This window comes from Delphinapterus leucas, chromosome 18 (assembly GCF_059928025.1).
Source record: "Delphinapterus leucas isolate spDelLeu-1000000601 "Yukka" chromosome 18, BTC_Dleu_Yukka2, whole genome shotgun sequence".
NCBI lineage: Eukaryota > Metazoa > Chordata > Mammalia > Artiodactyla > Monodontidae > Delphinapterus > Delphinapterus leucas.
The window spans coordinates 1,434,047-1,447,188 of record NC_143146.1 but is presented as its reverse complement, the minus strand read 5'-3'; the positions used below and the strand labels follow the sequence as shown (position 1 = coordinate 1,447,188).

Below are 13,142 nucleotides of genomic sequence, written 5' to 3'. Positions count from 1 at the left end.
AAGTTGTTCTCTAAGTAGTGATACCTCCCCGGAGATGACCCTAAAGGCACTGATTTCCAGCCTCGTGGGCGGGACGGAGACCGGAGCCCCTGCAGCCCTGAGTTTCTGAGGATTCTCCCCGAGAAGCCACTGCAGCCGTGGAGCCACCCAGGTCCCACGGCGCTTGGCGTGGGCCGCGGTCACCTCACCTGTGTGTTTGCACTGCTCTGGAGTTCTAACTTCTTATTCGTTTACAAAACTGGAAAAGCAGGTCTGCAGCTGGGGCCCAATACTCTCTGCTCTTGTCCTTTGCAAGTTAAACGTCACCTTCCACTCCAGATGTTTTCACGTCAGAGGCTCCGCTTGACAGTGTCTTTAGGCTGAACACGTCCCACGTCTACGGCGGGTACAGAGGGATGACAGGTTGAGACAGTAGAAAATTTAAGTCATTCACAGGCCATTACTTGGAGTCATCTGTGATTTTTCTAGAAAAGGAATTACTGTTCAAGAAGGTATCACCACTCAGAATTGTCTGGACCACGAAACTTGTTTTATCCTATATCTGGTGCCGTATGTACAGCACTGCCTAGAAGTCACGGCTGGTGCTGGGCACGGATTCTGCCTTCAGGCTGGCGGGCGTGTGACCAGACTCTCGGGTCACGGCCTGAGGGTGTGCGGGCTTCTCCTGGGGATTGGACTCACTGCTCAGATTCCCACTGGGGGCGGCGGCCGTGCTGCCGCTTCTTTCCCAGCTCAGCCCACGTGTCCCCTCCGCATGCCTGCGACACACACTGCAGACACCGTCCTTCCTGGCCGTAGGTTGACGTTGCCCTGGGTTTAACTGCAGGACTCCCGTGAGCGTGAACCGGGCCGTGTTTTAAGTGTTTCGCTCTGTATGTTGCAGGAGATAGTTCTGGGACCAAGGACAGAGCCACCCACGATGAGCTCCGATGCTGCCCCTGAGTTCACGGGCCCTTGTCCAGATCCCCGTGTGGACCACCGTTTCTGGGCACCCCAGCCCTCGCCCCAGCACTTTGCCCCCTACTCCCGGCCCCTCCTGGTGCTCTGGGTTTGGCTCCCGGGTTTCCTTCCCGCGGGCCGTCAGCATCTTGGGTTTCCAGGGACCCACCCCAGGCCGGGGCTCGGTGTTCGTGATTTCTGTCTGATGACAGAAATCTGTTCAGGGCTGAACAGAACCTGGTTCCAGCAGCCGTGCCCCCTCTCTGGCCCTGCAGCCGCTGTGACAAGCCCCTCGGTGCTTCCGCAGAAGAGGGCCACGTGGTTTGCAGGCCAGAAGAGTCCTCGAGAAAGAGGAGCCCCGGTGCCAGCGGCCTGTGGGTCAGCGCGGGCGCCCGCAGTTCTGTCCGAGCCGAGAGCTTCCCGACCCATCTGGAAGGGAAAACCTTTCACCTCGAGCGGGGAGGAGCGTGCACCCCCAGCACTGAGACGTGTGAAGTGACCGGGGCAGTAGGTGTGGGGAGAATCGTTCGACAGATGCTTCTCGTCACTGTTGGTCACGCCCAGTGTCCCAGCAGCTTGTTACCCCATTTGGGGTCGGCCACGCCCTCTGCGTCCGTACCCCTCCCTGGTCCCGAGGGCATTCGTCCCTCACTCACATCCTTGCCAGGGAGCAGGCGGAAGTGACAGGACGATGGACGCCCAGGAGCCAGTTTCGTTCCTGGTTCCTGACTTTCCTGAGATTCTGGGCTTGTCGGAATAAACCGAGGCTTTGTGGGGGGATCTGTGGCTTTGACGTTTTCCTGATCTTACAGGTTAACTGGTCAGTCGACATCTCCATGACAGTCTCAGCGCTGGTACCCCTGGTTTTGTTTTTAATAAAAGCGTCACTTGAAAAATAATTTAGTCTTCCCCAGAGAGTGATTAAATGAAAATCTTCTTTTCTCGTTTTCTAGGAGAAATTTATCTGTTTTGCAAAGGAGCAGATTCCTCAATATTTCCCCGAGTGATAGAAGGCAAGGTGGACCAGATCCGTTCCAGAGTGGAGCGCAACGCAGTGGTGAGATGCGGGCGGCGGCCTCACGCCTCTTCTCCCTCGTGGGGCACACGTTCCTGCTGGGTGCCACGTGCCCTTGGGCGGGCACCACCCTCCACAGCCCTCCGCTGGTGTTTGGGGGTGAGGGCGTCCAGAATGACAAGCACATTGTGACGGTCTTGAAGAAAATAGATCTTTATCCTGAGGGCTTCCAGTGATTGGCGGCTAATGCTTTCCCTTGTGACCTGTTTGGTTTTCTTCTCACGTTTTGTTCTGAAGTGAGTGCTCAGTCTGTTCTAGGCTCATCCGAGTTCTTCCATCATCGGAGCTTCGTTCCATTTTGTGGCTGAAAAATATTCCACCGTGTGGATGCGCTGTATGTGCCACCCTGTGTTTATCCGTCACCTGTTGGTGGGCACTTGGGTTGTTTCCACCTTTTGGCCACTGGGAACGATGCTGCTGTGAACATGGGTGTGCTTGTATCTGTCTGAGTTCCTTTGATTGTGTACCTAGGAGTGGGATGGCTGAGTCACCTGGTAATTCCAATATGTTTCACTTTTTAAGGAAATGCCAGACTGTTCCCCAGAGGCTGCACCGCTTCGCATCCCCACCAGCAGTGCGTGAGGGTTTCAGTTCCTCCACCTATTTGCCAACACTTGCTATTCTCCATTTTTGTTAACTGTAGTCACCCTGGTTAGGTATGAAATGGTAACTCATTATGGTTTTTGTTTGCATTTCCCTAATGACTGAAGATGTTGAGCACCTTTTTAGGTGCTTATGGACCATTTGTATCTTCTTTGCAGAAATGCTTATTCAGGGTTTTTGCCCATTTTTTTAATCAGGTTTTTTTTCTTGTTGAATTGTAGGAGTTCTTTATATATTCAGAATACTAACACCTTATCAGATGTATGAATTGCAAACATTTTCTCCCAGTCTGTAGGTTGTCTATCACTCTCTTGATAGTATCTTTGGATGCACAAAAGTTTTTAATTTTAATCAAGTCCAATTTACTTTTTTGTTGTGGGCCTGTGCTTTTAGTGTCATATTTAAGAAACTGTTGTCAAATCCAAGATCATAATTTGTCCCTATGTTTTTTTTCTGAGAGTTTTATAATGTAGCACTTATATTCAGGTCTTTGATCCATTTAGAGTTAATTTTGCGTGTGTGGGACAGGTGAGGGTCCAGCTTCACTCTGTCACATATGGATGGCTGCTTGTGTCAGGACCGTTGGTTGAACAAGACTGTTCTTTCCCTGTGGGATGGTCTTGGCATCCTTGTCAAAAATCATTGGGCCACATGTGCAGCTGTTCATTTTTGAGCTCTCGGTTCTGTTGCGTTGGTCTATGTCTGTCTTTACGCTAGGACCACCCCGTTTTGGTTACTTGTCCCTTTCCGGTGAGTTTTGAAACCAGGAAACGTGAGTCCGTCCTCCAGCCTCGTTCTTTTACAAGATTGTGGTCTACTCTGTGTCGCTTGAGATTCCCCATGAATTTCAGGTGGGTTTTCCCATTCCCGCAGGAATGCCACTGGGGTTGTGATAGGCGTTGTTCGGAACCTGTAGACCACTTTGGGTGGTGTCGTCATCGTGGGATGTGAGGTCTTACAGTCTATGAACACAGGATGCTGTCCATTTACTTAGATCTTCTGTGATTTCTTTCAGCAACATATTGTAGTTTTCAGTCTATGAATCTTTCACCTCCATGGTTTAACTCATTCTCGGGTATTTTATTCTTTTTGATGCTACTGTAAATGGTATTGTTTTCTTAATTTCCTTTTTGGATTGTTCACAGTTAGTGTGTAGAAATGCAACTGCTGTTTGTGTGTTGACTTTGTATTCTGCACCTTTACTGAATTCGTCTTTTAGTTCCAGCCATTTTTTTTTTTTTTTTTTGGTGGTGGAATCCTTAGAGTTTTCTACGTATAAGATCCTATCATCTAAGAACAGAAATAACTTTATTTCTTCCTTTCCAACTTGATACCTTTTTTTTTTCTTGCCTGATTGCTCTGGTTAAGACTTCTGGTGCCATGTTGAATGGAAGTGGCAGAGGCAGCCATCCTTGTCTTCTGCCTGATCTTAGGGAGAAAGTTTTCAATCTCCCCCCATTGAGTATGATGCTAGCTATGAGTTTTCATATATGGCTTTTATCAGGTTGAGGAAGTTCCCTTCTATCCTAGTTTACTGAGTGGTTTTATCATGAAAAGCTGTCGGGGTTTGTCAGTTGCTTTTTTGCATCTATTGAGATGATCATGTGAGTTTTTCTCCTGTGTTCTATTTATGTCATATATTACATCGATTGGTTTTCATATGTTGAATCACCCTTGCATCGCTGGGATAAATCCCTCTTGGTCATGTATATAATCCTTCGGACATACTGTTAGATTCAGTTTACTGAAATTTTGTTGAGGATTTTTGCATATATGTTTGTAAGGGATAATATTCTGCAATTTTCTTTCCTTGTGGTGTGTTTGTCTGGCTTTGCATATCAGTATTGTTTTATATACAGTGTCCAGGGTTTTAGTAATACTTTGCAGGAAGAATAGAGAAAAGTATTTCTACTCCATGTTTCCACAAGGGGAAGTCCCATAGCTGCTTTTAAAGGCAAGGTTCTATTTATTTCTGAAGTTTCTGCTGACCGTTCACACCAGCTCTATGTTCTGGGACGGCTCTGAATTACTATCCTCGTAAAACCTCTTTCTTATCGTGCAGTTTTTCTGGCGTAGAATGAAGTCATATACATGTTTCCTGTGCGTTTCACCTCTTAGGAGAAGTCAGAGGATCCATTCTGTAGCTCGAGTTCATGTCTCTGATCTGTACCTTGATCACCATGGATACTTCCGATCCAACTTCAACCACTTTTTTTAGCAGAAGTTACTGAGTTATTATTGTGTGCCAAGGAGTCGGGGGTGAAGTAAGACAGTGCCAGTGACCTGAGAGCTCCCACCCCACAAAGGAGACAGACAGGAGGGCAGCGAAGTGGGCAGGGAGTGGACCCGGGAAGGATGCAGGGGAAGAACATCTCTGTGCTTTCACGGCTCAGGGGTGGAGAGGGACCTGCCTTCTCAGAGGGGCGAGCGGGCTGCTTGCTTGCTCCCCTGGGACGGCATCTGGATGGTGGGCGGTCACAGAGCTCAGTGCCTTCCCAGAGCATCGGACACACAGATGCTGCTTTTGTCCTGCTCCTTCCCGGGGGCTCCCTTCCCGCCTTCAGGCTTCCGAGACCTCCGGGGACAAGAGGAGCTGTTAACCGGACTGTGATCGTGTCCTTCGGCTACATCTGGAGGTCGGAGAAAACATGAAGGATGTGAAGCGTTCCCTGAGGGCGATGGGACGTTAGAATTCATAGAGTGGAAAACCTTCAAATCTTAGAAACCAGTGTTCTCCCAGAATTTGGACTGGCTCATTTCAGGGGATCTGTAGAAGGAACAAGGGAAGCAGAAGGGGATCGTCCAGGGTCGCCAGTCGGGCCGTTGTGATGGTTGCTTCATCGCGACCAAAGGAAACATCTGTTGACGCAGTGAAAGTGCTCTGTGTGGCGCCTTCGAGTGCCCGGCTTCCTGGTGCCCTGCCGGCTGGTGTGCTTGCCCTGCGTGCCCTGACGTACAGAATTAGTCTTAGGTTCTTATTTTACTCTCCTGTGGACCCGATAGGTTTGATCAGTAACCGTGTGGTTTTCCTTCGGTGAGACCCGTATAAGATCAAAGTGTCGCACAAACTCCCCACGTAAAGCGTCACTTTAGAAATATCACTTGATGGGACTTCCCTGGTGGTCCAGTGGTTAAGACTTTGAGCTCCCACTGCAGGGGGTGTGGGTTCAATCCCTGGTCAGGGAACTAAGTTCCCACATGCCACGTGGTGTGGCCAAAAAAAAAAAAAAAGAAATATCACTTGATATTTACTATAAATTGCAAATTGCTGCCCTAAAAAAGGTTAACTCTTCATTTGTCAAAATAAAAGAACAAAGTCTTATCTTTCGACGGCCCTGGTTTATATCTTGTATTCCCACGCTTACTAGTTTGAAAACTTTATCACCTACCGTGATTGTGTATATTTAAGGTGGATACGCTTCACTTGCAGAAGACCAGCCCCTTGAGGGTGGGTTGGTTTCTCGTTCTCTGGTTAGTCACTCGAGCTGGAGGGGGATGTCGGGAAGGCTTTGGGAAGTGATATTCAGCAAAGTGACCCTCGAGTTCACGTTAAGTGCCGCTCTGTGTCCTGCAGGAGGGGCTTCGGACCTTGTGCGTTGCCTACAAAAGGCTCATCCAGGAAGAATATGAAGGCATCTATAAGCTGCTGCAGGCCGCCAAATTGGCGCTTCACGATCGGGAAAGGAAATTAGCAGAAGCCTATGAGCAGATAGAGAAAGACCTTATCCTGCTCGGTGCTACGGCCGTGGAGGATCGGTAAAGGCTCGCCGCGCTTGTCTTCAGAAATAATAATGTTGCAGCGGGATCGCAGGGGCTACAGGGGCGCTTCAGGAGGAGCCCCACAGCCGGCGTCGGCCGCACCCGGTGAACGCGTTCACGCGTCAGGACCGGGCAGGCCACTTGGTTGCCTGGGGTAATAGTGCAGGGGGTCAGGCTGCGCTATTGTGATGTTTGACTTTCCACGAATAAAAGGCCCCCAGAAGAAACCAGAAATGGTCAGCATTTTCACACCATATTCTGAATAGTCAAGCTACAAGGCTATGCTGTTCAATTATTCTTTAGAATGGAATCAATAACTAATCTGTTGCTCAGTTTGTCACTAGTTCTTTCCAAATACAAGTGTAAACATGTTGGATCTTAACATTCTCAGCGTTCTTGTCATCACTCATTGAAGGAATTTAAAATAATGAAGTAGAATATTGCAAAAACTGACAATAATAGCTGGTAGAATTCCTGGGTCCTTGGAGGAACTGGGGAGAAGGGAAGGCTCTTAAGGGTGGAGGGATCCTTGCCTGCACAGCCGAGGACCCTCATGGGGGTCCTGGGAGCTGATGCACCCGGGGGGAGCTGGCACCTCAGGACATTGAGAGTAGATCCCCGGGGATGGGGTGGAGGGGAGGGGTTGAAGTGATGATATTTGATTACAAATTATTTCTTTGAAATCTCTGGCCAACATCTTTACAGACCACTCTGGGCCTCGGTTTCCTTTTTGCAAAAAAGGATGAAATGAGAGATGGTTTTTTCTGCCTCTAGAATAGTACGATTATATCATCTCCAGACTTGACCTAGGAAGTTTATCCCAGAATCTAACCAGATGGTTCCAGTCAGAATCCGGATCCTTTCCTTGCCTTTCACTCAGCACTGGACACAAACACATCACTGACACACATCTATCAAAAACTAAGACTCTAAAATCTAGAAAACACAGCAGGCCCCCAAGTGAGGCAGACGTGGTTTTGATGCCAGACTTCCACGGATGGCAAGACAGCCTGACCAAGGTCAAGAGGGCCGTTTATCCTCAGACATGTGCCGTGGCCTCTGCAAGCTGTGGGTTTTCTACACGTAGACCAGGATCCTAACACCGTCCTCATCCTGTAAGGTTCTGGCAAAGACAAAACGTCTCGGGCGAGTGCTTCCCGCAGCGTCTGACGCGGGGCGAGCCTGCGAGGCCGTCAGCCCGCCCAGAGCCGTGCCTGGCATTTCACGTTCTTTAGGGGGACCTGGGCTCCGATTTGATACGTGGCAAAATTAGAACAGTTTATGCACAATGAAAAGGTCGTGAGTGTCACCTCTTTTCCAGGTCCCGTTTTTCCCTGGTTAAGACTTTTTTGGTTGGTGGTTATGACGGGCCTTCTTATAATAGCGTAAAATCCTCTCTAAGTAGCAAGTCCCACCAGGCAGAAAACTGTGTGCTCGGCAACTGTTACTCGTACAAGATGCCGTTTTGTTTCTTAATATTTTATCCCTGTGGATTTTCTGGTATTAGGAAGTGTTTTGTTGTAAAAAGTTAATACTGTAACCAGCCTCAGGTCCTTTACGGTAAATCACGAGCCAGCACCGCGGTGCTTTTTAATTTGGGGGCAAAAAACTGAAACAGTTCAGTAGATCACAAGTTCTTGGAATTCTACACTTGGTTTGCTGTGTCCACGCTGACGGGTGCGTGTTGTCCCCCGCCCCCCGCCCCCCAGGCTGCAGGAGAAGGCGGCCGACACCATCGAGGCCCTGCAGAAGGCGGGCATCAAGGTGTGGGTGCTCACGGGTGACAAGATGGAGACGGCGGCCGCCGCCTGCTACGCCTGCAGGCTCTTCCGCAGGAACACGCAGCTGCTCGAGGTGACCACCAAGAGGCTGGAGGAGCAGAGCCTGCACGACGTGCTCTGCGAGCTGAGCAAGACCGTCCTGCACTGCAGCGCCAGCCTGACCCGGGACAGCTTCTCAGGGTAGGCGGGACGTTTGCAGAGGACTGGGCAAGCTCCGCGGGCAGGGCCGTGGCCTCAGCTCCCTCTGTGCGGACGTGGTCCTGTCCTCTGGCCTCTAACAGCATCCCGTGGTCGGGACCATGACCAGAGCTGTTTCTCTTTAGCAGCTGTGACATATATGCCTTTTTGCATCAGAGCGGGGTGTGTGTGTGTGTGTGTGTGTGTGCGCACGTGTGTGCGTGTGCGTGCTCACTTGCAGACTGCTGGCTGAGGGTGCAAAGAGACTTCATTCATGGATTTACAAAATATCGTGCATGGGGTGATTCCCATCTGCTTCTACGACACTTGCGGGCTGCATCGTGGATTCCTCAGGGCATCTACCAGAGCAGGAGGGAGACGTGAATAATTCATGGTCGTTTGTCGATTAAGACAGAACAGTGTATGCCCGACAGTTGTTTTTTCCAAGAATATTCACCAGTTTATTCACATTTTATCCATGCTGTCCTTGCTGGTTTTAGATGTATCATCTAAGATTAGATTTCATTTGAATCATTTCAAGTTTTCATTAATTTAGGTAAAGCAAAGACAGCTCTCTAATCATATGTGGATTTAAAATTATTCATTTATAAATAGTACAGCAGTATTTCCCTTTGCCCTATCTGCAGAATTCCTTTTGGGGATTAGAGATATTCCTTGTAATTTTGAAACCCAGCAAAGAGAAATTACGACCATGTTCTTTCCAAGTCAGGTCACCCGGGCAGAGTCGCACGGAGGTATTAGTTGTAACAATAAAGACTGTGGTTGGCTGAGGTGGCCAGGCAGTTCGGGAATGAAGGCCGATCTCTTTGATAGCGGGATAAATGCTCTCCTTCTGTTGTCAAGAAGTACCGGAACACGCCCAGGAGTCCACAGTTGCGACCGTTGTTTGCTTTGCCTCAGTGAAATGAGAAAGTTTAATTCACACACAATTTTAAAATGTAATCAGAGGCCTTACAGCCACTAATCTAGAGACTGTATTATTACTGACAAAACAAGAAAAACCAGTTTCTTAATCCTGAATGTATAGCATCTATAGATAACCCCAAAAAGTACATAGTCTTCTCAAATCTCTGGATTTATTGAGTAATTTCTCTGGTTTGTATGATCTAACAGACTCTCAGCCGATGTGCAGGACTACGGTTTAATTATTGATGGTGCCGCGCTGTCCTTGATAATGAAGCCGCATGAGGACGGGAGCTCCAGCAACTACCGAGAGCTCTTCCTGGACATCTGCCGGAACTGCAGCGCCGTGCTCTGCTGCCGGATGGCGCCCCTGCAGAAGGCCCAGGTCCGCCGCCCACCAGGAACCAGCTAGGGATCCCCGGGGGAAGGGGTTACGTAGTGAGAGCCGTTCATGAGCCCTTACAGCCTCTGGGGGTTTTTTTAAATCTAGCAAAGCACCTCCTTTTAAAAATGGAAGCAAAAATGATAGAAATTGAAACGTGAAACTTAACTTTGCTCGCTGTGATTAGTAAGCGTTGATGGAATCAGATGGATGGCCCTTCCGGGTGCAGAGACCAAGGGAGATGCTCGTCCCATCTCTCACGTAAACAGAACTGTATCAAGGAGGTAGAGCCGTCCGTAAGAGTCTGTACGGAAGCCGGGACGGAGGCAGCTGCAGTCGAGCACCTACTGTGTGCCGATTGCTGAGGCAAGTGCGAACCCACCGACCCTCACGGTAACCCTTGAGGCGAGGGAGGCTGTGCTAATTTTAGGAATGAAGTACCTAAGACAGAAAATCGGGAGAACCTGCCTGGCGGGATGATTTGGAAAGTGGCCGTCTGAATCGGCTTCCGCTCTGTCGGACTCCGAACTCACGTTCTGCCCATTGCACCACACTCTTGTGGAAACACCACCTGACGTGTGTTTTTTCCTTAATGTTTTTTTTTTTTTTTGTCTGCGTTGGGTCTTCGTTGCTGCACGTGGGCTTTCTCTAGTTGCAGTGAGCGGGGGCCACTCTTCGTTGCAGTGCGCGGGCTTCTCATTGCAGTGGCTTCTCGTTGCGGAGCACAGGCTCTAGGCACGCGGACTTCAGTAGTTGTGGCTCTAGAGCACAGGTGCGCGGACTTCAGTAGTTGTGGCTCTAGAGCACAGGCTCAGTAGTTGTGGCACATGGGCTCAGTAGTTGTGGCTCTCGAGCTCTGGAGTGCGGGCTCAGTGGTTGTGGCGCACGGGCTTAGTTGCTCTGCGGCGCGTGGGATCTTCCTGGACCAGGGCTCGAACCCGTGTCCCCTGCATTGGCAGGTGGATTCTTAACCACTGCGCCACCAGGGAAGCCCCCTGTTGTGTGTTTTTAAATATTTTTTAAAGCATATGGGATACGAACGTGAGCATGTGTGCCTTTCTGGTGTTGGTAAACCTAAAACGGTCCCAATTCTGTAAACCACATTTTAGATAAGGGAGATCAGTTTCTCTTGAGTTGCTCACGAAGGAAACTGTCAGCTTCTCAGACTGACCTAGTGCTTAAAGTGAAATACTGAACACCACGTGCAAAGGGGTCATTTTTCGCGTCCTTGCATGCATGCTACACTGATCTGCCGCGTGACAGCGTCACTAAGCATAAAACACATAAAGCATGGCCCTGGGGTGATTCTCAGTGAAGAAAAGCAGACTCAGGCGTTCATGTACATTCTGTTTGGGATAAACATGGTTTCGTTCCCGACTGTCCCTCTTAAGTGTGTGACTCTGTGCAAACCTTGTACAGTGACGTCCAGAACAGAACTAAGGATGTCGTTTGGTCTTCACATGTTACTTGGTATTTCTTTTAGGTTCTTAAGTGACTTTTGCAAACTTTTATACCAATTAGTGCCTCAGTCTTGAAACAAGAAGGCAATCCACACATTTTTTCCTCATCTTTTCAGTCTTACATCATGGAACCTTATACTTAGGCACATAAATAGGAAAAAAGACTGTGAAGAAACAGACTAAAAATTTGGAAATTATTCATTGCACTGAGTTGTCAGATTTGGTTTTGCACGCATGACAAATTTGAAAAGTAAATGAGCAGCTTATTTTAAAAGATAGATGCTTGAAACCAGATAGCTTGGAATAGCAGTATCTTCTAACGGAATGCAGCGTTCACACTCCCCCCCGTATATTTAAATCTGTTTCCCCCACGTTTACATAAGGAGTTGAGCAGCCCCTGCAAATGACTTCCTGGATTTCACTCCCTGTCCTGTCTGCCCACCAGCCTGCTCAGCTCATCTTGCTACAGTCATTTCTTAGCTGCTTTTGCTGAAGTGTGTTTCACTTTCGACGTCAAAAAGATTTTATCCTAAGTGGATAAAATAGACTGCATATAATAAATAATTCACTTTAAGTACATAGTTGTTTCATTTTTCCTTGACTAACTTGACATCTTTGTCGTTTCTGCCTAGTTAGTGAATGACCTTTGCAAAAATAAAACAGAGACGATAAAATCTGCACTTACTTCTTTTCCAGATTGTTAAATTAATCAAATTTTCAAAAGAGCACCCTATCACTTTAGCGATTGGTGACGGCGCAAATGACGTCAGCATGATCCTAGAGGCCCACGTGGGCATAGGTAAGCCCCTCGTTTCTGCTTCCCTGCGCCTCTTGGTAACCCGGGTTTATCACGCAGCTGGACGAGAAAGGACACAGCCAAGGCAGGGCCATAGAATTTAGACACACGTTCAGGACACTGTCTGTGACACAGAGCATCCGTGACTGGAAATCCGACAGTCACGGTTCAGCCTCTCCCCATTTTGCCTGTGTCCGTGTCCACCTGCGTGGTGTTGAGAAAGGCTTTACTCAGCACGTTTGCTCCCTTCTTGTAGGCATCATTGGGAAAGAAGGTCGCCAGGCTGCAAGGAACAGTGACTATGCGATACCGAAATTTAAGCATTTAAAGAAGATGCTACTTGTTCATGGGCACTTTTACTATATTCGAATATCTGAGCTTGTGCAGTACTTCTTTTATAAGGTAGGAAGGCTTTCGTTTCCCCTCTCACCGTCTCAGAGCGTGTGATCGATGGCTCGTCTGTCACGATGCCCCGAGGCTACAGGGGTGATTTGTCCATGGATAGAAGTGACTGTCAGAAAGGAGGGGGTAATCGTAGGACCACGGGAGCAAACGCCCAGCTCTCTTCTCAGTCTCAAAACTGAATGTGGAACCAGTGAGATAAGGGCTTAAAACGCTTGAGGAAGGGGCATTCTTTTATAGTTCCTTGAAGTAGTTTCTTCTTCTTTAATGCAGTTGCATTCTTTCCTGTCTGTACTGACACCGACGTTGCCGCCTCATTTCTCTGCCACAAGTTTCCCTTGAGTCTGTCTGATCTCAGGGTGACCAGAATGGTCCCGTGTGCACTGTGGGAGCCCCTGAGATGAGCAAGGAGTTTTAGAGCCATTGCCCGTCTTGCTGGAGAATGTGGGGCACTTTGCCCAGGTAGAGTGTGTCACGTGGCCAAGCTCTGTGACGGGATAGAAAAGTGACGTCTCTTACAATGTGCCCTTGATTAACATGCGTGTGACTTGTCTTTCAGAATGTCTGCTTCATTTTCCCTCAGTTTTTGTACCAGTTCTTCTGTGGGTTTTCACAACAGGTGAGTCCTGATGCCTGAGGTCGAGCTCACCTGAGCCTTATCCCTCTTCCCCGCATGTGTCTGTGGTGGGCGGAGGGTGGACGGCAGGGCATGTAGGCCAGATGACCCCCCCGTTCCCCGCATGTGTCTGTGGTGGGCGGAGGGTGGACAGCAGGGCATGCAGGCCAGATGACCCCCCCGTTCCGTCGCTGATCTTCTTTCGTCTAAAGCAACCAGGACCGGGGA

General features: G+C 48.9%; 1 protein-coding gene across 4 annotated transcripts in view; it reads left to right on the top strand.

Annotated features, from left to right (window-relative positions):
- ATP11A (ATPase phospholipid transporting 11A) overlaps positions 1–13,142 on the top strand; it is a 115,924-nt gene that overhangs the window by 83,780 nt on the left and 19,002 nt on the right. For 3 of the 4 annotated variants that reach the window (XM_089899340.1, XM_089899339.1, XM_089899338.1), the window contains exons 17-23: positions 1,893–1,996; positions 6,192–6,373; positions 8,086–8,337; positions 9,469–9,643; positions 11,797–11,899; positions 12,153–12,298; positions 12,858–12,917. In XM_089899340.1, the coding sequence (XP_089755466.1) occupies positions 1,893–1,996; positions 6,192–6,373; positions 8,086–8,337; positions 9,469–9,643; positions 11,797–11,899; positions 12,153–12,298; positions 12,858–12,917 (1,022 nt within the window). The remainder of the gene's footprint in view (positions 1–1,892; positions 1,997–6,191; positions 6,374–8,085; positions 8,338–9,468; positions 9,644–11,796; positions 11,900–12,152; positions 12,299–12,857; positions 12,918–13,142) is intronic. The other variant, XM_089899341.1, reaches the window with a different exon arrangement.